The sequence below is a fragment of the Hyperoodon ampullatus genome (assembly GCF_949752795.1).
Source record: "Hyperoodon ampullatus genome assembly, chromosome: 1".
Classification (NCBI taxonomy): Eukaryota; Metazoa; Chordata; class Mammalia; order Artiodactyla; family Ziphiidae; genus Hyperoodon; species Hyperoodon ampullatus.
The window spans coordinates 196,382,585-196,410,561 of record NC_136914.1 but is presented as its reverse complement, the minus strand read 5'-3'; the positions used below and the strand labels follow the sequence as shown (position 1 = coordinate 196,410,561).

General features: G+C 37.2%; 1 protein-coding gene across 1 annotated transcript in view; it reads right to left on the bottom strand.

The window, feature by feature from the left end:
- The window catches only part of TBC1D12 (TBC1 domain family member 12), a gene marked incomplete at its 3' end in the record, with an annotated part of 94,817 nt that overhangs the window by 33,636 nt on the left and 33,204 nt on the right, over positions 1-27,977 (bottom strand). Inside the window, exon 2 of the mRNA XM_079705189.1 lies at positions 19,394-19,517. Within this exon, the coding sequence (XP_079561315.1) occupies positions 19,394-19,517 (124 nt within the window). The remainder of the gene's footprint in view (positions 1-19,393; positions 19,518-27,977) is intronic.

Genomic DNA, 27,977 nt, shown 5'->3' with positions numbered 1-27,977 from the left:
GGCTTTGGGTTCGTTATTGTAGGTATAGTCCTTCTGTTGTGTTTCTTGCCTAGAGAAGTTCCTTTAGCATTTGTTGTAAAGCTGGTTTGGTGGTGCTGAACTCTCTCAGCTTTTGCTTGTCTGTAAAGGTTTTAATTTCTCCATCAAATCTGAATGAGATCCTTGCTGGGTAGAGTAATCTTGGTTGCAGGTTTCTCTCCTTCATCACTTTAATTATGTCCTGCCACTCCCTTCTGGCTTGTAGAGTTTCTGCTGAGAGATCAGCTGTTAACCTGATGGGGATTCCCTTGTGTGTTATTTGTTGTTTTTCCCTTGCTGCTTTTAATATGATTTCTTTGTGTTTAATTTTTGACTGTTTGATTAATATGTGTCTTGGCGTATTTCTTCTTGGATTTATTCTGTATGGGACTCTCTGTGCCTCCTGGACTTGATTAACTATTTCCTTTCCCATATTAGGGAAGTTTTCAACTATAATCTCTTCAAATATTTTCTCAGTCCCTTTCTTTTTCTCTTCTTCTTCTGGAACCCCTATAATTCGAATGTTGGTGCGTTTAATGTTGTCCCAGAGGTCTCTGAGACTGTCCTCTGTTCTTTTCATTCTTTTTTCTTTATTTTTCTCTGCATCAGTTATTTCCACTATTTTATCTTCCACCTCACTTATCCGTTCTTCTGCCTCAGTTATTCTGCTATTGATCCCATCTAGAGTATTTTTCATTTCATTTATTGTGTTTTTAATCGATGCTTGATTCATCTTTAGTTCTTCTAGGTCCTTGTTAACTGTTTCTTGCATATTGTCTATTCTATTTCCAAGATTTTGGATCTGGGAAATAGAATCTTGGATCAGCTTTACTATCATTATTCTGAATTCTTTTTCAGGTAGACTGCCTATTACCTCTTCATTTGTTAGGTCTGGTAGGTTTTTATCTTGCTCCTTCACCTGCTGTGTGTTTTTCTGCTTTCTCATTTTGCTTATGTTACTGTGTTTGGGGTCTCCTTTTTGCAGGCTGCAGATTCGTAGTTCCCGTTGTTTTTGGTGTCTGTCCCCCGTGGCTAAGGTTGTTTCAGTAGGTTGTGTAGGCTTCCTGGTGGGGGGGATTAATGCCTGTGTTCTGGTGGTTGAAGCTCGATCTTGTCTTTCTGGTGGACAGGTCCACGTCTGGTGGTGTGTTTTGGGGTGCCTGTGGCCTTATTATGTTTTTAGGTATCCTCTCTGCTAATGGGTGGGGTTGTGTTCCTGCCTTGCTAGTTGCTTGGCATAGGGTGACCAGCACTGTAGCTTGCTGGTCGTTGACTGAAGCTGGGTGCTGGTGTTGAGATGGAGATCCCTGGGAGATTTTCGCTGCTTGATATTATGTGGAGCTGGGAGGTCTCTTGTGGACCCGTGTCCTGAAGTTGCCTCTCCCACTTCAGAGGCACAGCACTAACTCCTGGCTGCAGCACCAAGAGCCTTTCATCCACCCGGCTCAGAATAACAGTGAGAAAAAGTAGAAAGAAATAATTAGTAGAAGAAAGAAAGAGAGATTGAAAGAAAGGAAGAAGGGAAGTAAGGAAGGAAGGAAGAAAGAAAGAAAGGAGGGAGGGAGGAAGGATGGAAAGAAAGGAAAGAAAGGAGGGAGGGAGGGAGGAATGAAAGCAAAAGGAAGAGTGAATGGAAGAAGAGAGGGAGGGAGGGAGGAAGGAAAGAAAGAAAGAAAGACAGGAGGGAGGGAGGGAGGGAGGAAGGAAAGAAAAAGAAAGTGGAAAGAAGAAGGGTGGGAGGGAGGGAGGGATGGAGGAAAGAAAAAGAAAGAAGGAAAGGAGGAGCGGAGGGAGGGAGGGAGGAAGGGAAGGGAAGGGAGGAAAAAAAGAAAGAGCAGGTAAAGTACAATAGAATAAAGTATGAAATATAGTAGCGTTATTAAAATTAAAAAGTAATTATTGAAAAAAAACACGGACCGAAAGAACCCTGGGACATATGGTGGAAGCAAAGCTATACAGAGAGAATCTTACACAGAAGATTACACATACACATTCACAAAAAGAGAGCAGGGGGAAAAATCAAAAATCTTGCTCTCCAAGTCCACCTCCTCGATTTGGGATAATTCGTTGTAAAAAGAGGAAAAGGGCGAAAAGTCTGAAATCTTGCTAAGTCCACCTCCTTAATTTGAGATAATTCGTTGTAAAAAGAGGGAAAAAAAGGGGGGGGGGGAAGTCTTAAATCTTGTCCTCAAGGTCCACTTCCTCAATTTGGGATGATTCGCTGTCCATTCATGTACTCCACAGACGCAGGGCACATCAAATGGACCGTGGAGCTTTAATCCGCTGCCTCGGAGGCTGCACAGAGAGATTTCCCTGTCTCTGCTCTCACAGCTCCCGGGTCTCAGCCTTGGACCTGGCCCCGCCTCTGCGCGTAGGTCGCCGGAGGGCGTCCGTTCTTCGCTCAGACAGGACGGGTTTAAAGGAGCCGCTGATTCGGGGGCTCTGGCTCACTCAGGCAGAGGGGAGGGAGGGGAATGCCCTCTCCTCGCGCACCAGGCAACAAAAGGGAAAAAAGTCTCTTGCCTCTCCGGTAGCTCCAGACCCTTTCCCCGGACTCCCTCCGGGCTAGCACTAACCCCTTCAGGGTCTCTTCCTGCCGCCAGCCCCAGACCTCTCCCTGCGCTCCGACTGAAAGCCGATACCCGAGCCTCAGCTCCCAGCCCCGCCCGCCCTGGCGGCCGAGCAGACAAGTCTCTCGGGCTGGTGTGTGCCTGAGGGCACCGATCCTCTGTGCCAAAATCTCTCTGCTTTGCCCTCCACACCCCTGTTGCTGTGCTCTCCTCCGCTACTCCGAAGCTTTCCCCCTCCGCCACCTGCAGTCTCCGCCCTCGAAGGGGCTTGTAGTGTGTAGAAACCTTCCCTCCTTCACGGCTCCCTCCCACTGGTGCAGGTCCCGTCCATATCCTATTGTCTCTGTTTATTCTTTTTTTCTTTTGACCTACCCAGGTATGTGGGGAGTTTCTTGCCTTTTGGGGGGTCTGAGGTCTTCTGTCAGCGTTCAGTAGGTGTTCTGTTGGAGTTGTTCCACGTGTAGATGAATTTCTGATGTATCTGTGGGGAGGAAGGTGATCTCCGCGTCTTACTCTTCCGCCATCTTCCTCCGGCTCCCCCAGGCAGATTCTTAACCACTGCACCACCAGGGAAGTCCCTGGAAGGTGATTTTTTTTTAATAGGCTGTTTTTTTTTTTTTTGCGGTACGTGGGCCTCTCACTGTTGTGGTCTCTCCCATTGCGGAGCACAGGCTCCGGACGCACAGGCTCAGCGGCCATGGCTCATGGGCCCAGCCACTCCGCGGCATGTGGGATCTTCCCAGACCGGGGCACAAATCCGTGTCCCCTTCATCGGCAGGCGGACTCTCAACCACTGCGCCACCAGGGAAGCCCCTGGAAGGTGATTTTTTTTTTTTAATAGGTTTTTTTTGTTTTGGCTTTGTTAAATTGGAGAAGGAAAGGAAGAAAATGGACACAAAGTAATGAAGGATTCCCGGAGGTATAACCATTCAATTGCAAACTATCATAAAGAGCCTTTTAAACATTACCTTAAAGAACAATACAGTAAGAGATTAGGTTGTAGAGATCATAATTTTATACTTATAGAATAAAAGAAAAAATGTAATGCATCTGGAAACCTCTGGCTTGAGACAAAATTTTAGTAACAAGATAACACACTTAAAAAGCACTATATCTCCTACAACTTTGACGAAAGTGAAGATGATGTGCTCTGGGGTTAAAGACCACAAAAGTGGTCAGTGATGCTGAACGTACTGACATCAAAGATGTATGCAAACAGATCTGAATAAAATGACACTATTTCTTAATACATTATTATATATGTGAATTGAATATGTAATTAGAAACAAGTAAGTATTTGGTTTTCATCTACATTCCTAAAACTAATATATACATGTTGGACAAAAACATTCTTCAGAAAGATAGGTAGATTCCCACTTGGTGGACTGGGTAATTCATACCAACTTTCTTGCTGAAAACAACCTCTGGGATCCCAAAGGGGTAACAAACAAGGTGAGCCTATCGATCATCCCATTATTATGCATGGGGGAAGTTCTGGACATCCAGTGCAGGAAGGGAAAACTTGAAGAAAGCCTGGCTGTTAGTTGGAATGGTCAAGGGGGGCCAGAATTTGTGGGCCAGAGTAGCAGAAAAGCACTCCATTGAGAAAGAGCTCCAGAAATCTGCACAGGAGTCCTCTTGAGTCTTTAGCTGAATACCAAACTGCACATGTGTAAGGCGAAACACTACAAGGCTGGGGAAAAAACAACTTCCGGGGAAAGAACAATTACTGTGGATGGTAAGCAAAAGAGTTTCCAGAGCTCACCCATGGCTGAGAAGTATTCATATTCCCACCAACCAGAATGGAAAGTCTTCACTGAATACATAAAAAATTCAGGAGAGACCTGAATGTTCAGACTCACCTGAAACTATGCAAGTCAGAAGACAATGGAAAAACCTTTAAATCGCTGGAAGAAAAAAATAATAAAATAATGGGGGAAAAGCCTGTTGATTTAGGATCCTATACCAAAAAGATATATCTATCTTTGAAAAATAAAAGCACAATAAAAATGTTTTCAGACAAACAAAACCTGAGTGAATCTGTTGTCAGTGGACCTGCTCTATATTTTAAAGGAAATCTTTCAGGCAGAAAGAATACATCATATGAAAACATGAATCTACACAAAGAAATAAAAAGCACCAAAAACAGTAAATATGGAAAACATTTTAGAAAAGACATAAATAGAGACAAAAATATAAAAGTCATTTTTAAAAGGATATCTGACTATTTAAAGCAAAAATAATACCAGTGTACTGAGGGGCTTACAGCACAAAATCAGAAGGGAGGTAAAGGCAGTATACTGTTCTAAGGTTATTACATTATGCTCAAAGTGGTATAACATTATTTGAGCATAGATTGTGATAAAGATAAATATCATAAGCCCTACTGCAGCAGTTCTCAACAGTGTCCCAGAGATGGTTTCATGAGGTTTGCAAAGTCAAAACTATAGTCCTAATAGTGCTAATAGTTTGTCAATGTGTTGACATCAGCACTAATTTTGCTAAAGCAATACTGAATAAAACTGTTGATGCCCTAGCACAAATCAAGGCAGAGACACCAAACTGTACTACTAATCACTGTGTTCTTCATGACATGCACTCACAGTTTAAAAAAAAGGGGGGGGGGGAAGGGATGGCCAACTTCACTTTTTAAGTGAATTAATAAATATTTCATCCTTTCAGTTTTAATTCTGGGTACAGTAGTAATTGACAGACAATCCCCATAAACAAGAACTCTTTGAGATCGTTCATACCCAGAATCCAAAGCAGTTGTAAAAATAAAACGTTTGAGAACTGTTGGCCAAGAGCAACCACTGAAAAACTAAAACAAAGGTATATTGAATAAGCTAACAGTGGAGATACAATGGAGTACTGAAAAACTCATTTAATCCAAAAGAGGGCAGGAAATGAGATAAAAAGAAACAAAGACCAGATGGGACAATTTGAAAAGAAATAGCAAGATAGTAAATTTAAAACAAGTCATACCAATAAATGACACTCCATTTAAAAAGAAGAGAGTATTAGACTGCCTACATAGACCCAAATATATGCTACATACAAAAAAAACACTTTAAATATGAAGATGGATAAAAAGTAAATGGATAGAAGAATAAATATCATGTAAGCACTAAGTGAAAGCAAGCTTCAGTGGCTAAATTAAATTTAGACAAAAACTTCATAATAAGAACCATTACCAGGGCAAAAAAGACATTACATTAATGGTAAAAAGGTTGATTCATCTAGAAGACATAAATACGAAGCTTCAAAACAAAAAGAGAAAAAAAAGAGCAAAAGGAGAAATAGCCAAGTAGATTATGGTGGACACTTTATTACTCCTCTCTCAGTAATTCACAGAACAAATAGAAAATCAGCAAAATTATACAAGACTTGAACAACACTATTATCTAACATGACCTAATTGACATTTATACAACACTAACCCAACATCAGCAGAATATACACATTCTTTTCAAGGACACAAGGAACATTCCCTAAGACAAGCTATATCTAGGACATAAAATAAGTCTCAATATATTGAAAAAGACTAAAATTTCATAATGTATACTGTATGAGCATAATGGAATTAAATTAGAAATTATTTACAGAAACATCTGGGATGGGAAAATTCTAAAATATTTGAAAATTAAAACAACACACTTCCAAAGAATCATGACAAAAGAAATAACAGAGAAAACATTTTGAATTGAATGAAAATGAAAATTCTGAAACTTGTAAAATGCAGCTAAAGCATAGTTAGAGAGAAATGTATAGCTTAATCCACATATTAAAAAGATAAAAGGTCTAAAATCAATGATCCACCTTGAAAAACTAGAAAAAACAAATTTGAACCAAGAGGAAAGTAAATAATAAAGACCAAAAATAAATGAGATAGAAACAGAGAAAGAGGTAAAAATCAGTGAAACAAAAGAGGTATATGTTTTTAAAGATCAGTAAAACTGATAACTTCTGGCAAAACTGATCAAGAAAAAAAGAAGACACAAATTACTAAAATCAGGAATGTATGAGAGATAATCTGTATCCATATCACATAACCAGTAGACATTAAAAGGATAAAAAGAGAATATTATTAACAATTTTTTCCAATAAATCCAACAACAGAGGTGAAATGTAAAAATCTCTTAAAAGACGTAAGTTAACCAAGTCTGACTCAAGAAAAAATAGAAACAAAAATAAACTCAAAATGGGTGAAAGACCTAAATGTAAGGCCAGACAGTATAAAACTCTTGGAGGAAAACATAGGTAGAACACTCTATGACATAAATCACAGCAAGATCCTTTTTGACCCACCTCCTAGAGAAATGGAAATAATAACAAAAATAAACAAATGGGACCTAATGAAACTTAAAAGCTTTTACACAGGAAGGAAAAGGAAACCATAAACAAGATGAAAAGACTACCCTCAGAATGGGAGAAAATATTTGCAAACGAAGCAACTGACAAAGGATTAATCTCCAAAATAAACAAGCAGCTCATGCAGTTCAATATCAAAAAAAAATCAACCCAATAGAAAAATGGGCAGAAGATCTAAATAGACATTTCTCCAAAGAAGACATACAGATGGCCAACAAACACATGAAAAGATGCTCAACATCACTAAACATTAGAGAAATGCAAATCAAAACCACAATGAGGGGGCTTCCCTGGTGGCACAGTGGTTGAGAGTCCGCCTGCCAATGCAGGGGACACCGGTTTGTGCCCCGGTCCGGGAAGATCCCACATGCCGCGGAGAGGCTGGGCCCGTGAGCCACGGCCGCTGAGCCTGCACGTCCGGAGCCTGTGCTCCGCAATGGGAGAGGCCACAACAGTGAGAGGCCTGTGTACCACACACAAAAAAACACAAACAAACAAACAAACCAAACAAACAAAAAACCACAATGAGGTATCACCTCACACAGGTCAGAATGGCCATCATCAACAAATCTAGAAACAATAAATGCTGGAGAGGATGCAGAGAAAAGGGAACCCTCCTGCACTGTTGGTGAGAATGTAAATTGACAGCCACTATGGAGAACACTATGGAGGTTCCTTAAAAAACTAAAAATAGAACTACCATATGACTGAGCAATCGCACTCCTGGGCATATACCCTAAGAAAACCATAATTCAAAAAGATACATGTACCACAATGTTCATTGTAGCACAGTTTACAATAGCCAGGTCATGGAAACAACCTAAATGTCCATCGACAGGATAAGGAAGATGTGGCACATATATACATTGGAATATTACTCAGCCATAAAAAGGAACAAAATTGAGTTACTTGTAGTGAGGTGGATGGACCTAGAGTCTGTCATACAGAGTGAAGTAAGTCAGAAAGAGAAAAACAAATACCATATGCTAACACATATATATGGAATCTAAAAGAACAGTATTGATGAACCTAGTGGTAGGGCAGGAATAAAGATGCAGATGTAGAGAACAGACTTGAGGATGCAGGGGGGGAATGGGAAGCTAGGACGAAGTGAGAGAGCAGCATTGACATATATACACTACCAAATGTGAACTGGATGGCTAGTGGGCAGATCAACTCGACGCTTTGTGACGACCTAGAGGGAGGGCTGGGATAGGGAGGGTGGGAAGGAGGCTCAAGAGGGAGGGGATATGGGGATATATGTATACATATAGCTGATTCACTTTGTTGTACAGCAGAAACTAACACAACATTGTAAAGCATTTATACTCCAATAAAGATGTGGGAAAAAAAAAGAAAAAATAGAAAATGTCATACCCCTATATCAATTAAAATAGTAAATTTATAATTAAAAACCTATTCAACAATAACAACGAAAACCCCTGCATATTCGTCTTTTTAAAAATATTTATTTATTTATTTATTTGGCTACACCGGGTCTTAGTTGTGGCAGGCAGGAGCTTCGTTGTAGCATGCAGTATCTTTTTTTTTTTTTAGTTGCAGCATGTGGGATCTTCAGGATCTTCATTGCAGCATGCGGGATCTACTTCCCTGCTCAGGGATCGAAATTGGGCCCTCTGCATTAGGAGTGCGGAGTCTTAACCACTGGACCACCAGGGAAGTCTCCCCTGCATACTTGGTTTATGTCAGTAATTCTCAACTGGGGTAGACTTTGACCCAGGGAATATGTGGCTACATCTAGAGACATTTTTGGTTGCCACAACTGTGAGGGGATGCTACTGGCATCTACTGCGCAGAGGCCAGGGATGCTGCTAAATCCTTCACTGCACAGGAAAGGCCCCCAAGAACAAAAATTACAAGACCTAAAATATCAGTAGCACTGAGGTTGAGAAATCTTGGCTTAGATAATTTCACTGCCAAGTTTCATCAAACATTTAAGGAAGAAAAAATACTAATTCTACACAAATTCTTTTAGAATGGAGACGAAGAAAAAAACTCTCAATTCATTCAATGATTTCAGCATTATTCCAATACCAAAATCAGACAAAGATATTAAAAGAAAATTACAGACCAATATCTCAAATGAAAATGGAAGCAAAAATCCTTAACAAAGCATTAGCATTTCAACTTCTGTTTTCTGCTCCAGCACGTAAGAAGCTTAAAAGTTGCCAACCCATTCCAATAAGTAAAAAGCTGAACAAACTAAAAAAATCAACAACTCTTCTTAGATTCCTCAGAGAAATGAGGTCACAGGGCAAACTGCTGCCCCCAAATTAGAGAAATAGACAGGTGGATGTAGAGAAGCACAAATTACCAGAGCAGAAACCTATGAAGAAACCTCTGTGGGAATCAATGCCAGGGTAGGAAAACCTGAACTGTAATTGACAAATTGCTAGAGGCTCAATGTCAACAGGTCTGAGTGCTAAGACTCCAAGAGATCCCAGACCCACATACTTTTGCAAGTTTTACCTCCAGGAACTCTATCAGGTACTCACAGTGCATGTCAGAGAAAAATCTCCTTGTGCTTCCAGCAGTAGGAGGGGAAAAGGAATTTTTTTTTAAAAAGATTTAATTTTATTTATTTTTGGCTGCGTTGGGTCTTCATTGCTGCGTGTGGGCTTTCTCTAGTTGCAGCGAGCAACTAGAGAGAAAATGGAGTAGAAGCATATTTGAAGGAATGATAACCAGGAATTTTTATACATTAATGTCAACACTAAACCACAGATCATGAAGTTCAGAACACAAAATTTGGCAGGAAACATGCCTAAATAACTATACGTAGGCATAACATATTTAAACTGCAGAAAATCAAAGATTGAAAAAAAAATCTTGAAAGAAGCCAGAGGTGAAAAAAATTCCTTCCCTATACAAAAGCAAAGATAACAATTACATTCAACTTCTCAGAAACCATACAAGCAAGGATAGAGTACAGAGAAATATTTAAAGTGTTGAGAGAAAAAATGCAAAACCCTCAAATTCTGTACCCTATGAAATTGTTCTCCAAAAAAAAAGAAGAAAAAAAGACTTTTCCAAACAAACAAAAAATTGAGAGAATTTGTTGCCAATAGATCTGCCTTGCAAGATCTATTAAAAGAAGCTCTTCAGAGAGAGGGAAAATGACACATCACAAACTTTTATCTACATCTAGAAAGAAACAGCATCAGAAAGAAACACATGAAGGTAAAATAAAAATTTTATTTTTATTATTCTTAACTGATCCAACAGATAACAGTTTGTTCAAAATAATAACGATATATTCAGTTACCTATGTTTGTGTGTGTGTGTGTGTGTGAGAGAGAGAGAGCATGCTCATGTATAAGTGAAATGAATGACAGCAAAGACACAAGGGATGGAAGGAAGGAATTAGGAATATTTTGTTATTATAAAGTACTTGCACTACACATGAAGTGGTAAATGTTATTTTAAAGTGGGCTTAGATTAGCTGTAAATGCATATTACAAACTCTAGGATGGAGGGAGGAAGGGAAGGAGAGAGGGAGAGGGAAAGCAGACACAAACTACAAATATCATAAATGAAAGAGGGGACCTCACTACAGACCCAATGTATGTTAAAGTAATATTATGAACAATCAGATGCCCATAAATTTGATAACTTAGATGAAATGGATAAATTTCTTAAAGACACAATCTGTTAAAACTCACAGAAGAAAGAGACAATCTGAACAGTCCTGTTATCTATTTAAAAAATTGAATCAACAATTATACCCCCAATAAAGCTGGAAAAAATGAAAGGAAGAAAGGAGAAAGGGAGGGAGAGAAGGAGGGAAGGAAGAAGGGAAAGAAAGAAGGAGGAAAGGAATTGTGTTGATGATTAATTACCTTCCAAAAGAGAAAGCAGTTTGGCTCAGATGGCTTCACCAGCGAATTTTAAGAAACATTTAAGGAAGAAATTATACCAATTCCCTATGATCTCTTCCAGAAGACAGAAGCAGAGGAATACTTCCTAATTTAATCAATGAAGCCAGCATTGCCCTAATTTTTTTTTTTTTTTTTTTTTTTTTTGTGGTACGCGGGCCTCTCACTGTTGTGGCCTCTCCCGTTGCGGAGCACCGGCTCCGGACGTGCAGGCTCAGAGGCCATGGCTCACGGGCCCAGCCGCTCCGCGGCATGTGTCATCTTCCCGGGCCGGGGCACGAACCTGTGTCCCCTGCATCGGCAGGCAGACTCTCAACCACTGCGCCACCAGGGAAGCCCTGCCCTAATATTAAAACAGGCAAAGACATTAAAAGAAAACTACAGAACAATACCTCTCAGAAACATAGCTGCAAACATCCTCAATGAAATATTTGCAAATCAAATCACATAATGTATAAAAAGGATTACAAACCATGACCAAGTGGGATTTATCCCATGTATGCAAGGCTGGCTCAACATTTGACAATCAATTAATGTAATCCATCACATCAATAAGCTAAGAAAGAAAAATCACAAGACCATATCAATACAGAAAAAGCATTTGACAAAATTCAACTCATTCATGACAAAAACCCTCATTAAAGAAGGAATATAGGGGTACTTCTCAACTTGATAAAGAACATCTACAAAAAACCTATAGCTAATATTATATCTAATGGTGAGAAACTCTAAATTTTCTAAGATCAGGAACAAGACAAGGATGTTCCCTCCCACCACTGCTTGTCAACATTGTATGGGAAGTCCTAGCTAATGCAACAAGACAAGGAAACACAAGGTATACTGATTGGAAAAGAAAACAATAAAACTGTTTTTGTTTTCAGATGCCATGACTTGTCTGTGTAGAAAATCTGAAAGAACAGTCAAAAAAATTCCTGTAACTAATAAGCAATTACAGCAAGGTTGCAGGATATTAGGAAAGTCAATTGCTTTCCTATATACCAGCTATAAATAAATGGAATTTTAAATTTAAAACACATAAATATTTCCATTAGCATCCCCCAAAATGAAATACTTAGATACAAGTCTGACAAAATATATACAATATCTACATTAGGAAAATTATGAAACTCGGATAAAAGATACCAAAGAAGAACTAACTAAAGGAAGAGACAGTCCATGTTCATGGATAGGAAGAGTCAGTATTACCAAGATGTCAGTTCTTCCAAACTTGATCTACAAATTTAACACAATCCCAATCAAAATCCCAGCAAGTAACTTCGTGGATATTGACAAAGTGATTCTAAAGTTTATATGTAGAGGCAAAAGACCCAGAATAGCAAACTCAGTATTGAAGAAGAAGAATAAAGTTGGAGGACTGACACTACCCGACTTCAAGACTTACTATAAAGCTACAGTAATAAATAGAGGGCAGTGTTGACAAAAAACTAGACAAATAAGTCAGTGGAACAGAACAGACAGCCCAGAAACAGTTCCACATAAACACAGTCAACTGATCTTTGACAAAGGAGCAGAGGCAATAAAATGGAGCAAAGGTAGTCTTTTCAACAAATGGCGTGGAGCAAGTGGACATCCACATGCAAAAAAATGGATCTAGACAAAGAACTTACACTCTTCACAGATATTAACTCAAAATGGATTATAGACCTAAATGTAAAACAAAAAACTATAAAACTATAGAAGACAGGAGAAAACCTAGATTACTTTTGGTATGGTGATGAATTTATTTAGATACAACACCAAAGGCACAATCCATGAAAGAAATAATTGAGAAGCAGGGCTTGATAAAAATTAAAAACCTCTACTCTGTGAAAGACACTGTCAAGAGAATGAGAAGACTAGATATGGACTGGGAGGAAATACTTACAAAAGATACATCTGATAAAGGACTGTTATACTAAATATACAAAGAACTCTTAAAACTCTATTGAGTTCTGTTTTTATTATTATAAGAAAATGAACGATCCAATTAAAAATGGCAAAAGATCAGAAAAGACACCTCAGTAAATAAGATATACAGATGAGAAGTAAACATATGAAAATATGTTCTAATTCATGTTCATTCAGAATTGCAAATTAAAACAATCAGACACGACTACACACCTATTAGAATGGTCAAAATTCGAAACACTGACAGCACCAAATACTGGTGAAGATGTGGAACAACAGGAATGCTCATTCATTGCTGGTGGGAATGTAAAATGGTACAGTCACTTTGGAAGACAGTTTGGCTGTTTCTTACAAAATTAAAATACCATATGATTCAGCAACCAGCCTCCTTGGGATTTACCCAAAAGAAATGAAAATTTACACCCACAAAAATACTTACACACAGATGTTTATAGCAGCTTTACTCACTGTTGATAAAACTTGGAAGTAACCAATATGTACTTCAAATTGTTTTCTACATATGATGTTTCAAATATTACATCCAGCACCCAAGCAAAGGTAACCAGGCACACACAGAGATAAAAGAGCATCTGCTAACAAAAACTAGCAGAATCAATATTCAATATAAACAGACCTATAGAATTTCCAGACATTGGAATTATCAGACACAGGCTATAAAAACTATACTTACTATGTTTAAGGAGATAAAGGCCAAGCTTGACATTTCAGCAGGGAACTGTAAACTGCAAAAAGTGATATAGCAGATTTGAAAAAGAAACAACCAGAAACACAAGAATTGAAAAACACAAAACTGACATTAAGAACTCAAAGTAAAGAGCTGAGGGATCTGTATTTTTAACATATTCCCTACATAATCCACTATGTTTGAGAACCAGAATCATAGACTACTACAATAAATCTTAATGTCCTTGTTTGCAAACCCACTCTTTTCTAATTTAACTTCTACAATGCCTCCAGAATTTTTCCAGTATATGAATTTGATGTCTCAGTGCCTTATTTAAAAGTATTTTGGTTAAAACCCAACTTTCTAACCTTGTGGCTAATGACCTTCACCATCTACCCTACTTCCCTGAAATACTGACCTAAAATTGAGCTAAACAAGTCTGGTGCATTCCTGCTTGTTCATTCAATTTTCTCTATCTGGAATGGCTTTCCCCATCTTGTCTACCTGGTGAACTCCTACTAGTATACTTCATAACACAGAAACTGCATGTCACCCTGAGCAGAATTAATCACTCTTTCATCTATACTCTCGTACTTTGGTTCACAACTGTATTACAGCACTCACTACACTATATTAAAACTATATATGAACCTTTCCCCTCCTTCCTACAGTTATACTAGAATAACTGAAAAGCTAGGACTTATATTTATCTATTTCCCAAGAACCTGAACCATGCTTATGGTATTATACACAGTCAATGTATGTTGAATAAATTACACATTCATTGAAATGAAAGCCAGACAATCTTCGAGAAGAATCTAGGATCAATTAAAGAATTTTGTCCTTCAAGTTCTACTAGAGAAAAGGTTTAGAGCTTGCTAACACAAGGTCACAGAGTAAGTTGGTCACAGAATGGTATCCTACCACATTCTGATGCCTTGGGCTCTGTCTAAAGGGATTCACCAGAAAGAAGGTGTACTAGGAGGGAATGTGAGAAAAGATCAGTCTATCGGTTCAAACGGAGGGTGGCAGGAGTCTTTGAACAGCTTCTTGAAGTAAAATATGGGGTCTGGGGAGAAGAAAGAATAGAATAGGAGCTTCTCTTTTAAAGACAATGTAAAAGCCAAAATAGCCTGATGTGTATACAGAGTGACTCAACTTTTGAGTTTCAGTGGGCAGTGAGAACACTCTTCCTAAAGGGGTTAGTGCTTTATTCTTTTCGTTTTCTTTACCTGATTTAACCTTCTTTTTTAAGGCTCATACTTCTCCCCTCTCCCCGAAGCACAGGCCCAGAGCTGTTATAAATTCCTCTCTCAATCTCCAGACCACACAAATGAACATTTATGAAATAAATTTATTCATACATAGAAAGACATAATAATTTATCATTAACTATAAATAAGGAACACACATGCGGCTAGAAAGGTAATTATTCACTACCTTTTCAAGGTGACAATACATTAAGTAAATAAAGGTGAAAAAACATGCAAGTGTGTTAACAGTTTTAAGGACTTATCAAAAATTCTGAACATAGTCCAGCCCCTCCACTATTTAACAATGAAGGAAGTAGTTCATTTATTGCAGTGCTCACTCAAATTTTACACCAAAGGTATCCATATTTAAGCATAACTAAAACCAACAAACTGTTTTCAAGTATCTTAATGCAACATACACCAATAAAGTTAGTAACCAGAAAATTAAGCTCTACACTTGCAAAGTGTTATATATTTACTGCTCACAAAGCACGTGTATTCTAGTCCTTTCCACAGTGCTATTGTTCCTGAAGTTAACAATTTCAAAATCAAAGGCTTAATTGAGCAGCGTGACCTATCCTACTTTTAGACAATTTGAAATGCTCAGATTAAGAAATCAGTTAGTGCCTTAAAACTTTTTTCCTTGCCTGCCAAAAGATATCTGAAAGTGATTCAACCACGCAACTAAAACACCACTCAGAAAGACATGTGATGAAAAACAAGAAATATCATCTAAGTACTCCAATCTAATTTCCTCATAATGAAAAAGATGCCAATATAAAAGGAGTACCAAACAAAAAAATCACTTTCTACTGAAAGACTGTCAGTTTGACATAGAGTATACTCAATCTAGTATGCAATCATGTTACAATTATACATAACATGGCGCATTTGAAATAATTCTCCCTTGCAGTTTGGAGGTCATAAGACAAACTATGTAGCTGTATTCCAACTTCAGCCTATTAATTTAGAAAAACCAAAAACTTAGGTCAATTGAACTACAATATAACTGAAATACTATTTATAATTAATAGATGCAATTTTTAACATGGCTCACCAACTGGTTCAAATGGCCACAAGCAGGAATTTCACACCTGCAAGAGAACACATGTGATAATCCTCATAAAATAATATTATGAATATTCATGTGATTTGGGAATTGACTTCAAGTTAAATGCCAAACTTGAGTCGGTCTGACTTTGTTATTACCCTAAAATGATTTTTATGTTTCTTTACTGTTAACATGGAAAGCACTAAAACTGATCAGACCTTTAATAAAATTTATAAGAATAAAACTTTAAAAAATATTTAACCTACAAGTATCTTTCACTTTTGAACTTCATATATCTCTGGAAAATCTACAGGTACAAAACACATAAAGGCAAAAAAAATTTATATATAGTAATATTTTGTTTGTGGAAAAAAATAACACCATATATGTAAAAATATACATACATGAAAATAACTGTGTTTTCCATACAAAAATTGAATTTTAAAAGGCCTAAAAATATGAAGGGAAGGTAAAATGAGACATATCGCCCTATAATGTTTTATATTTTATAGAGAACATAATCGTGTTATTTGTGCAATTAACAATAGAGGAAAAAGATGGTAAGTCAAACACTACTTTATAGTTTGGTTTATAATCTTATAGATGTCTTTCTACTAGAAAAAAATTCTGGCCCCCACACATATACTCATCCTTAAGAATATGGCAACTCCTTTCTGAATATTTGCTTAATAAAATAATTATCCTATAAAATACTACTACTACTGTAATATTCTAACAAATTTTACTGTTTTGCCATTCAATAAGCAAGTGAGGCATCTTTAGGAAGGTCAAAGGAGTCTATTTTTTCCTTAGTACTTCTAGCACTGCCTCACTGTTTCAGGCAGTTTTACACTGGAATACTAGCTATCTTCATTTTCTATAACCTTAATAGCTTAAGACCTTATCCTAAAACATGACAGATGTGTCTTAACACTCTTCACGGCTTTACTCTTAACATCATTTTAAATTTCTCATTCCAAACATATAACACACATTTGAAAGGAGTAGATAGATGGTCAAGGATCTCAAATGTAGTTTTATATTGGTAATATTTTACAGAGTTTAGAAATCAGGGCTGTAAAAAAATGTTTTCAAGTGGGAACAGAGACAGAAAGTTCTAACTTTACCATTACCAATAAAAGAAAATCATGCCCACTTTTAAAATGACAATTGCAGTGAAGAGAACAGCAAAGTGAGACCAATGTGGAGCAGAGGACACAAACAGTAGGGAAAGAGAAAGCAGAAAAGGAGAGGCAGAAACATAGTCCATCACATGGTGAAAGAGATACATAGTTTTGAACGTGGAAAACGGTCAGAGGAACAATGACTTCGCTATCCATCACAGCCCCCCAAAAACAAACAGAACCATGAAGAAGGCACCAAAATACACATTAGCACCTACACACAAATGGAAAACTCAAAAATTAAAAGAAGCAGCTGGGAGAAATCATCACGTGTAAAAGGTCAGAAAAGGGACAGAGGATAGAAACTGCATTTCAACTCACTCCTTCTTCCCATATGAAAACAAGAGTTGTTTTTTCCTGACCACTAATCAAATTTTCAAACAACATATATATAAAAAGGAGAGAGGAGGTGAGGCCTTGGTTTTCCAAAATGAAAACAGCAGATTAAAGGCACAGACATATTGGTAAACAGATAATTATCCACTAGTAATTTATTTAGAGATCTATGGTAAGAAAATATCACAGAATGTTAGTTTACATAAAGATATTAAAGTATATGCACAAGCATATTTCAGGTAAACTATCATAAAGTCAAGAAAACAAACCTTCAATAGCAAGACCACTGTTTTTGCCTCTAGGGGGCAAACTTGGTCTTCTGAAAGACTTCACGAGAAAAGAGTTAAAATTTAAGATATCCAGATAGCAAAGATTCCCAAACTTTCTTGGATTAACAGTAACCTTAGTGTCTCAGTAATTTTTTCTTGGTGCCCCCTAAACCAACAGAAATCCTTAAACATTCTGTTTAATAAGTAGTTATGTCCAACAATTAAGTAAAGGTTTATGTCCTAGCACTTAGTAACCACTTGAAAAAATAGTACACATAAATTAAAAGAAAAACATTTTATTGCATTCTTAAATAACCACAATTAATTACTAATTGGGCATGTGTGCCTTTTGTGCACTGTACAATTTCACAAACCTTGAAATCAGATTGGACACCATCACCTTCATTTCCTGTTCCACACTGATTTTTGCACAGTATCTGATTTTTATCATAGCAAACTACGAAAAAACAGATTCAAAAGGATACGATGCCACAGAAAATAATATATTACCATTTAATGTTGAAATTGTGTACTTCCTCAAGCTATCAGTCTGCACTATATCCAGAAGATGTGTAGCATCACCGAGTTTGCCATGGTTCCCCCCTGTGTTGGCTGTAGCACATGGGGTGCCCTAGGCACACAGCTTGGGAATCACAGCACTACAGTTTTAAGTCTCAGCAACATATAAACTGGTCACTATTTTAATTACTTGTAAATAAAATTAACTATAACAAATGCTTTTTAAGATCTAAAAATTATGTTCTCGGGCTTCCCTGGTGGCGCAGTGGTTGAGAGTCTGCCTGCTGATGAGGAGGACACGGGTTCGTGCCCTGGTCTGGGAAGATCCCACATGCCGCGGAGCGGCTGGGCCCATGAGCCATGGCCGCTGAGCCTGCGTGTCCGGAGCCTGTGCTCCACAGCGGGAGAGGCCACAGCAGTGAGAGGCCCGTGTACCACAAATTAAAAATAAAAAAAAAAAAAAAAAAAAAAAAAATTATGTTCTCATTTACTTGGGAAACCAGTTTTTCTTTTGAGCAATAAAAAGAACACCATTAAATACTTAAAGGAAGGTATTTTTTCCAATTTGAATGATGATTATTGCTTTAATGTGATTATTTTTATAAATGCTGGATGTGCTAAATTTGATAAATTACAACTGGAAGGAGAGAAATAGGAAATTTATTATTATATCTCCTGAGAAACAGCTTCTCTAAAATTAAAAATGCTACAAATTGATACAGTCTCACTGCATTCCAGTCTCACTTATCTCCTAGTACTGAGAAGCACAAGCTCAGGAGTCAAACAAGATCTGAAATTCTTAAGAACTCAAGAATATGGATATTAAAACAGATAACAGAAGAACTGGCTCCTAAATTACTAGAAACAGACTATACACCCACCCGTCTCACAAAGTCCTTGGTTAAGACAGAAAACCAGAAAAGTGACCAAGGAAAGAGTTCGACCTCAAAATCTACTCAGTTTTCACTTTATGCTGCTTTATCAGTTCACAACTACCCATTATCCATAAAATCTGTGCCGCTGGCAAATGCTACCATGTTCAGCTAGAAGTCAAAGTCTGTGGTGACAATGGTTTGCTAAGGAAAAAAAAAAGCTATCCAAGGAATAACTAGGAAACAAAATCAATGTTCTATGACTGTAAAGAATTTTCACAACCATAAAAGATAACTGAAAATATGTCATGCTTTAAAAAAAAGTTAAAGTTACTACAAATATCTATAGTCTGAAAATTTTACATGTTAAAAAAAAAAGGAATGAAAGTAGAATATAGTTAATTATCTAGAAAAGAATATCTGAAAAGCAAGACAAACCACACGGCTACATTAGTACTTACCTGCTGAATGATTTTGGAAGTTTTCTGAAGATTCTCTCTGGGAGGGACTTTACCAAATAATTTCCAACCAGGAGCACTATGTACAACTGACTTGAGTTCTTTTGTCCTTTTCGGAAAAAGGTTTCTGAAACACAGAAAAGTTACATGAATTGTGTTTCTGGTAACCAGGGAACTACTTAATAATAATTTTTAAAGTACGCTTATCCTCAAGACAAATAAAAAATACTTTTAAATAAAATTATTTCTACTACTTATACTACTGACTATTAGATTAACAAGACTCACTTAAGACTACCTGGCTTATAAAGAAATATTAGAAGAATCATCAACAGAGATATTAGAGAGATAAACAAATTGGGAGAAAAATGACAGCTGTAAATTAAATGTAAATATTTGCTTTGAGTTAGCTACAAAGTGTACTAGAATTGACTATACACATACTTGACAATAAAAGCCAAGAGAACTTATATAAAACAGGTAAAGGATTAAGTAATACAATCTTTGGGGAAAATACTATTTAATTATTCTCAGCAATAATTTGTTATTGCTTGAAATAAAAGGGTATCTACTGAGCCTCTATTCCTATAATATATATATATGCAAATTGATTTTCCTAGGACAGGTATGCACAAGAAAAGCTTACTGCAAAAGAGTCAATATGTAACCTAGTAAGAAACTATCTCACTGAAAATCTAAAAAAAAAAAAAAGAATCTGCACAAGGATCAAGGATTTTACCTATTATCTCCATTTCCTTACCAACCAAATTAAGTATCTATTGCACATGTAAGCAGGAATGATATTCAAAATATGTATACATCAATACAGCATGCCAGGGCACCATGGACCAATCAGAAAGGTACAATGAATCCAACTGAATATAAAGCCTTCATATAAGCTGTGATATAAATATTCATTAAGAAAATTTTAAATTTTCACATACAGTTACAGTCACAAAGTATTTGAAAGGCCAAATAACTCAGGCTTTCAAAATATCATATAAATATATCTGTTCTTAAAAGTACATCATTGTGATAAGAAGCGGGTAAGTTTTCAATGCATAATGTTAAAGCTATTCTTCAAGCTTAGAAAGGTATCAATGGACTCCTACAAAAGAATATGGGTTAATCAATAATAAATTAAAGAAACACTCTCACTTTCTTGGGTGTGCAATGGAAGTGAACTGATGACAATTTAGAGTAATTTCTGCTTAGGATACTCTAGAGGTTTCATCTCTGAGACCACATATAGCGACTCAATTCTCTATTTTATAAGATCTCTAAGTTGGAGGTTTTCAATAATGATTATACTGAGGACTGGTACATTTATAGTAAAATTTCAAGCCTCAAACGATGGCCTATTAATTTAAACACTATTTGATATCTTATGTGCTGCTCATCAATTTATTGCCTTATAGCTCTATATTCACCTTGCAATATATGCTCTGTGACGACATGGAATTCCTTTGAGCATTTCTCCTTTTAAAATAAACATGAAGCTGTTAAGCTTACTCGATAGAGGGCACTGAAGGGACACCACAGAAGAAAGGGGCTCTGCTCTCCTGTGGCTTCCAGCTGATGCAGAGTGGGTTAGTGGTTTGGGTATGAGGATATCCAGTAGAACTCTGCTCAGTCACGTGCCCAGAACATTAAGTCCCTGAGCAAACTTACAGCCTCAGCAACTCAACCTGCAGATGGCTTTCCTGCAGTCTTATTAACATGTAAACTGGCACCCAAAGGCTTCCTGCCAGCACTGATGCACCAATTCCCTCTGTAAGCCCCACACAGCTCACCTGTACTCCCCAGACAGTTCTCATCAAGCCATGCTTCCTCCACAAGCCTCTATATGGCTTGCCTACACACCAAAGCTTTGCCATCCAATCATGCTAAACACAGGAGAAAAACTTTGTCACCATGGTTTATGCAAAGAATTCTTGAATGTGACATTGACCTTAAACCTAAACATTTGCACTTCAAAAGACATCACTGATGCAAAATAAAGCAGTAGAAAGATCTAGAATTCAGTCCCTCCACCAAAGTAAAAACTGAGATGGAAAGAGCAATTGGAATCAACCATTTTAGAGCTACAGAACCTTATGAGACACTTACAACAACCAAGAGAGTGCGTGAAAGGAGAGGCTGTTGATCTTTCCTAAGTTAACAGCATGTGTGAACCAACTACCATCCCCCATTCCTCAGCTCCTCCCTCCTGGAGCAGTGGGGATAGCAGCCCACTGGCTCCAGGAGCAATAGTTTCTGGAACAGGTAGGAGTAGCTTCCACTGGTGGTATCTATTGGAATATTAAAAGAGAGCTCTTTTTGTCCCTTTTTTCGATCCAGACATTTAAGGAAATCTTCGTCAGGTCACCAGCTAACTGCCGCAATAACAGAACAGAAACTTGCAACCACACACAAAAAGGATACACACTTTGCAAAAACAGTTTGGAAATAACACAGATGACTCCAGCCCTTAATGAGCAAAAATCAGCAATCACTGAGAAGTGAGAGAACAGATTTACATAGTTACCACATTATAATACGTAGAATGTCTAGGTCTCAACAAAAAAAATTACAATACATAGTAAGAAACAGCAAAGTATGGACAATTCACAGGAAGAAGAATTTGGCAAAAACCATTCCCAATGAAGCTGAGACAATGATATTACTAGTCTAAGATGTTAAATCAACTGTCATAAATATTCTTGATGAGATGAAGGAAACCATGGACAAAGAACTAAAGGAAATCAAGGGGGGAAATGTAGAACAAAATGAGAATATCATTAAAGAGACAGAATTATACAAAGGAACCAAACAGAAATTCTGGAGCTGAAAAGTAGAATAAAATTAAAAATTCACTATAGGAGTTCAACATCAGATTACAGCAAGCAGAAGAAAAGATCAGCAAACATGAAGATAAGACAACTGAACTTATTGAACTTATCAATTATTCCTAATTGAATTCAGGAGCACAAAGAAAAAAGAATGAATAAAAATGAGCAGAGTCATGTACTATAAGAGTGCCAGAAGCAGAAGAGAAAAACAAAGGGGCAGAAAATATTTTGAAGAAGTAATGGCTAAAAACTTCTCAAATATGATGAAAAATACAAATCTACACAACCAAGAAGCTCAACAAACTCCAAGCAGAATAAACTTAAGGAGCTATACACTGAGACACATTATGGTCAAACTGTCAAAAGACAAAGGGAGAATTTTGAAAGCATCAAGAGAGAAGCGACTATCAAAAACAAGGCATCCTCAATAAGATTAACACCCGATTTCTCATCAGATACCATAGGAGTCAGAAGGTGTCAGGCTGACATAATTTAAAGTTCTGAAAGGAAAAAAACTATCAACTGAGAATTCAATATGCAGCAAATCTATCCTTCAAGAATGAAGGAGAGGGCTTCCCTGGTGGCGCAGTGGTTGAGAGTCTGCCTGCCGATGCGGGGGACGCGGGTTCGTGCCCCGGTCCGGGAGGATCCCACATGCCGCGGAGCGGCTGGGCCCGTGAGCCATGGCCACTAAGCCTGCGCATCCAGAGCCTGTGCTCCGCAATGGAAGAGGCCACAACAGTGAGAGGCCCACGTACCGCAAAAAAAAAGAATGAAGGAGAAATGAAGATATTTTTAGATAAACAAAAGTTAAGGGAGTTCATTCCGAACAGATCTGCCCTACAAGAAATGTTAGGAGTTCTTCAGAGTGAAATAAAAAGTAAGTCAAAGCCATAAGAAGAAATAACATTGGTAAAATTAACTACATAGGTAAATGTCAAAGCCAGTATTATTGTACTTTTTTGTCTGTAACTCCACATTTTTCCTATGTGATTTAAGAGGTAAATGAATAAAATAACCTTTACAAATTTATGTTGTTGGGCACACAATGTATAAACATGTAATCTCTGACAATAACAATATAAGGGAGAAGGAACAGAGATATACAGTAGCATAGTGTTTGCACACTAATGAAACTAGCTTATATGCTAATGAAATAAATTTGGTATTATTCAAACTAGGTTGTCTTAAGTTTAAGATGCTAATTGTAATCCCTAAAGTCACCACTAATAACTTCAAAATATACATAAAAGAAGGGAATCAAAATGGTATACTAAAAAAACTCAACTAGGGCTTCCCTGGTGGGCACAGTGGTTAAGAATCTGCCTGCCAATGCAGGGGACACGGGTTTGAGCTCTGGTCTGGGAAGATCCCACATGCCGTGGAGCAACTAAGTCCCTGTGCCACAACTACTGAGGCTGTGTTCTAGAGCCTGTGAGCCACAACTACTGAAGCCCACATGCCTAGAGCCTGTGCTCTGCAACAAGAGAAGCTACCGCAATGAGAAGCCCATGCACCGCAACAAAAAGTAGTCCCCGCTCGCTGCAACTAGAGAAAGCCTGAGCGCAGCAACGAAGACCCAACACAGCCAAAAATAAATAAATAAATAAATAAATTTATTTTAAAAATTAAAAACTCAACTAAATACAAAAAGTGATAATGGAGAAATTGAGGAACATAAAACCATATAAGACATACAGAAAACAAACAGCTAAATGGCAGAAGTAAATCCTTTCTCATCAACAATGAATTTAAATATAAATTGATTATACTCTCCTATTAAAAGGAGAGTGACTGGCAGACTGGATTAAAAACACTATATGGTGTCTACAAGAGATTCATTTTAGATAAAAAAAATACAAAGAGGGTGAAAGTAAAAGGATGGAAAATTATATTGAAAGCAAATAGTAACCAAAAGAGAGCTGGAGTGGCTATATCATTGTCATACAAAATAGATGTTAAGTCAAAAAGTTTACAAGAGGCAAAAGAGAACATTATATGTTGGGGGAAGAAAAGTTTAATCCAGTAAGAAGATGCAGCTATTATAAATATATGCACACCTAACAACAGAGCTCCAAAATATATGAAGAAAAATTGATGATACTGAAGGAAGAAACAGTTCTACAATAATAACTGGAGACTTCAGTACCCTATTTTTAATAATAAAACAACCAGACAGATCAAAAAGGAAATAGAAGACTTAAACATTATAAATCAATTAGGCTTAACAGGCATACACAGAGCATCCCACTCAACAACAATAAAATACACATTCTCAAGGACACATGGAATATTTTCTAGGATGAACTATATGTTAATGCAGAAATATTATAGTAGGGTTTTTTTTAATTTTTATTTATTTATTTACTTATTTATTTATGGCTGTGATGGGTCTTCGTTTCTGTGCGAGGGCTTTCTCTAGTTGTGGCAAGTGGGGGCCACTCTTCATCGCGGTGCGCGGGCCTCTCACTATTGCGGCCTCTCTTGTTGCGGAGCACAGGCTCCAGACGCGCAGGCTCAGTAATTGTGGCTCACGGGCCTAGTTGCTCCGCAGCATGTGGGATCATCCCAGACCAGGGCTCGAACCCGTGTCCCCTGCATTAGCAGGCAGATTCTCAACCACTGCGCCACCAAGGAAGCCCATATAGTAGTTTTAAAAAATTAAAATCACACAAAGTATCTTTTCCAACCAGAATAAAATGAAACTATAAATCAATAACAGGAAGAAAACTGGAAAATTCACAAATATGTGGAAATTAAACAACACAGTCTTTTTTTTTTTCCTTTCAGATTTTGGCCGCACCCTGTAGCATGTGGGATCTTAGTTCCCTGACCAGGGATCAAACCCACGCCTCCTGCATTGGAAGGCAGAGTCTTAACCAGTGGACTGCCGGGGAAGTCCCTAAACAACACAGTCTTAAATAACCAATAGGTCAATGAAGAAATCATAAATTAGAAAACACCTGAGATGAACTGAAATGGAAATACAACATAGCAAAACTTACGAGATACAGCAAAGGCAATGTTAAAAGGAAATTTTATAGTTGTGAACACCTACATTTAAAAAGAGCCATACCTCATATCAATAATCTAACTGCAGCCCTGAAAAAAAAAACTAGAAAAAGAAGAGCAAACTAAACTTAAAGCTAGCAGAAGGAAGGAAATAATAAGGATCAGAGTGGACAAAATGAAATAGAGAATTGAAAAACAATAGGAAAAAATTTTAAGCAAGTTCTTTGCAAAAATCAACAAAGTTGACAAACTTAGCTAGACTGACTAAGAAAAAAAGGGAAGATTCAAATTGCTAAAAGCGGAAATGAAAGTGGGACATTACTACGAATAAGAAGTATATGAATACTATGAACAACTGTTCACAAACAAATCAAATAAATTAGGTGAAATGGAAAAATTCCTAGAAATATACTACCAAAACTGACTCAAGAAACAGAAAATCTAAATAGACTTATAAGTAAGGAGATTGACTCAACAATCAAAAACCTCCTAACAAAGAAAAGCTGAGGACCAGATGGCTTCACCGGTGAAATCTAACAAATACTGAAAGAAGAATACCAATTTTTCTCAAACTCTTCTAAAAAACTGAAGAGGAGAGGAGTTACTTAGTTTTCCTGGGTCTCTCCCATGTATACATATTATTAAATTTTTGTTTGATTTTCTGTTAATCTCTCATGTCAATTTAATTCTTAGGTCAGCCAGAGGAACTCAGAAAGGTAGAGGAAAATTTCTTCCTCCCCGACAGCTCCTTCAAGATTGTTTTAATGTTTTTCCCACTCATCTTTTGTATATTCTTTTTTTTTTAAAATTTATTTATTTTCGCTGCACTGAATCTTCATTGCTGCCCACGGGCTTTCTATAGCTGCAGGAGCAGGGGCTACTCTTCATTGCGGTGTGCGGGCTTCTCACTGCAGTGGCTTCTCTTGTTGTGGAGCATGGGCTCTAGGCACAAGGGCTCAGTAGTTGTGGCTCACGGGCTTAGTTGCTCTGCGGCATGTGGGATCTTCCCAGATCAGGGCTTGAACCCATGTTCCCTGCATTGGCAGGCAGATTCTTAACCACTGCGCCACTAGGGAAGCCCTGTATATTCTTGCTATGTTTATTTCTAGTATTTTATTTCTATTGATATTGAAAAATGGTACTTTCTCTTCCATATATCTACTAATGGTTGCTGTACATATAATAGCTATTAACTTTTGTATTTTAACTTTATATCCTATTACTTTATTGAATTATCTTACTTTCCATTTATTCTCATGGATTATATGGGAACATAGTCATATTACCTGAAAATAAAAGGTTTTACTCTTTACAAGTCTTTCAATCTAATGTTGTCATTGTGCTAGCTAATACCTTCAGTACAATCTGAAAACAGTATGGTGAAAGTGGACTCATTTTCTTGTTAACTTTAAGGGAATCCCTCCAAAAAAAAAACAAAAACAGAAACAAAAAAACCCCCAAAACAAAAAACTAAAGAGCAGAGAACACTTCCTAACTCATTCTATGAGGTCAGCATCACTCTGATACAAAGCCATACAAAGACACTAGGAAAAAGAAAACTACAGATCAAATTCCTCAAAAATCCTCACCAAATACCAACATACAGAATTCAGCAGCTATTATAAGGATTATACACCATGACCAAGTGGGACTTATCCCCAGAATGCAAGCGTAGCTCAACATATTAAAATTTATCAAGGTAATTCATCATAGTAATAGAATAATGGGTAAAACCATATGATCATCTCCATTGACGGAGAAAAAACATTCGACAAAATCTGACACTCTTTCACGACAAAAACACTCAATAAACCAGGAATAGAAGGGAACTTCCTCAACATGCTAAAGACCATATATGAAAAATCCACAGCTATCATCATACACAGTGATGAATGACTGAAAACCTTTCCCCTAAGATCAAGAACAAGGCAGGGATGTCCACTTTTGCCAATTCTACTCAACGTAATAATAGAGCAATCAGGAAAAAAAGAATAAAAGGCAACCGAATTGGAAAGGAAGATGTAAAGTTATCTCTTTTCACAGATGACATGATCTTATATGTAGAAAATCTTAAAGAATTCACATCAAAAAACTGTTAAGAGCTAATTTGTGAATTCAGCAAAGTTGCAGAAACACACAAAATAGGGTTGTGTTTCTATACACTAGCATGAACAACCCAAAAAAGAAATTAAGAAAACAATTCCTTTTACAATAGCATCAAAAAGAATAAAATACTTAGTATTAAATTTAACCAAGGAAGTGAAAGATTTCTACACCAGAAACTATAAAATCCTGCAAAAAGAAATTGAGCAAGACCTAAAAAAAATGGAAAGCATCCCATGTTCATAGACTGGAAGACTTTATATTGTTAAGCTGACACTACTACTCAAAGCAATATACAGATTCAGTATAATACCAATCAAAATCCCAATAGCATTTTTTGCAAACATAGAAAAACCCATCCTAAAATTTATAAAGAATATCAACGGATCTCAAATAGTCAAAACAATGTTTAAAAGGAACGCACATTTGGAGTACTCACATTTCTTGATTTCAAAACTTACTACAAAGCTACAGTAATCAAAACCTTGTGGTACTGGCAAAAGGACAGACATACAGACTAACAGAATAAAATAGCACAGAAATAAACTCTCACAAATGTGGTCAACTGATTGTCAACAAGCGTGCCAAGGCAATTTAATGGGGAAAGGACAGTCTTCAAAGAAATGGTGCTGAGAAAACTG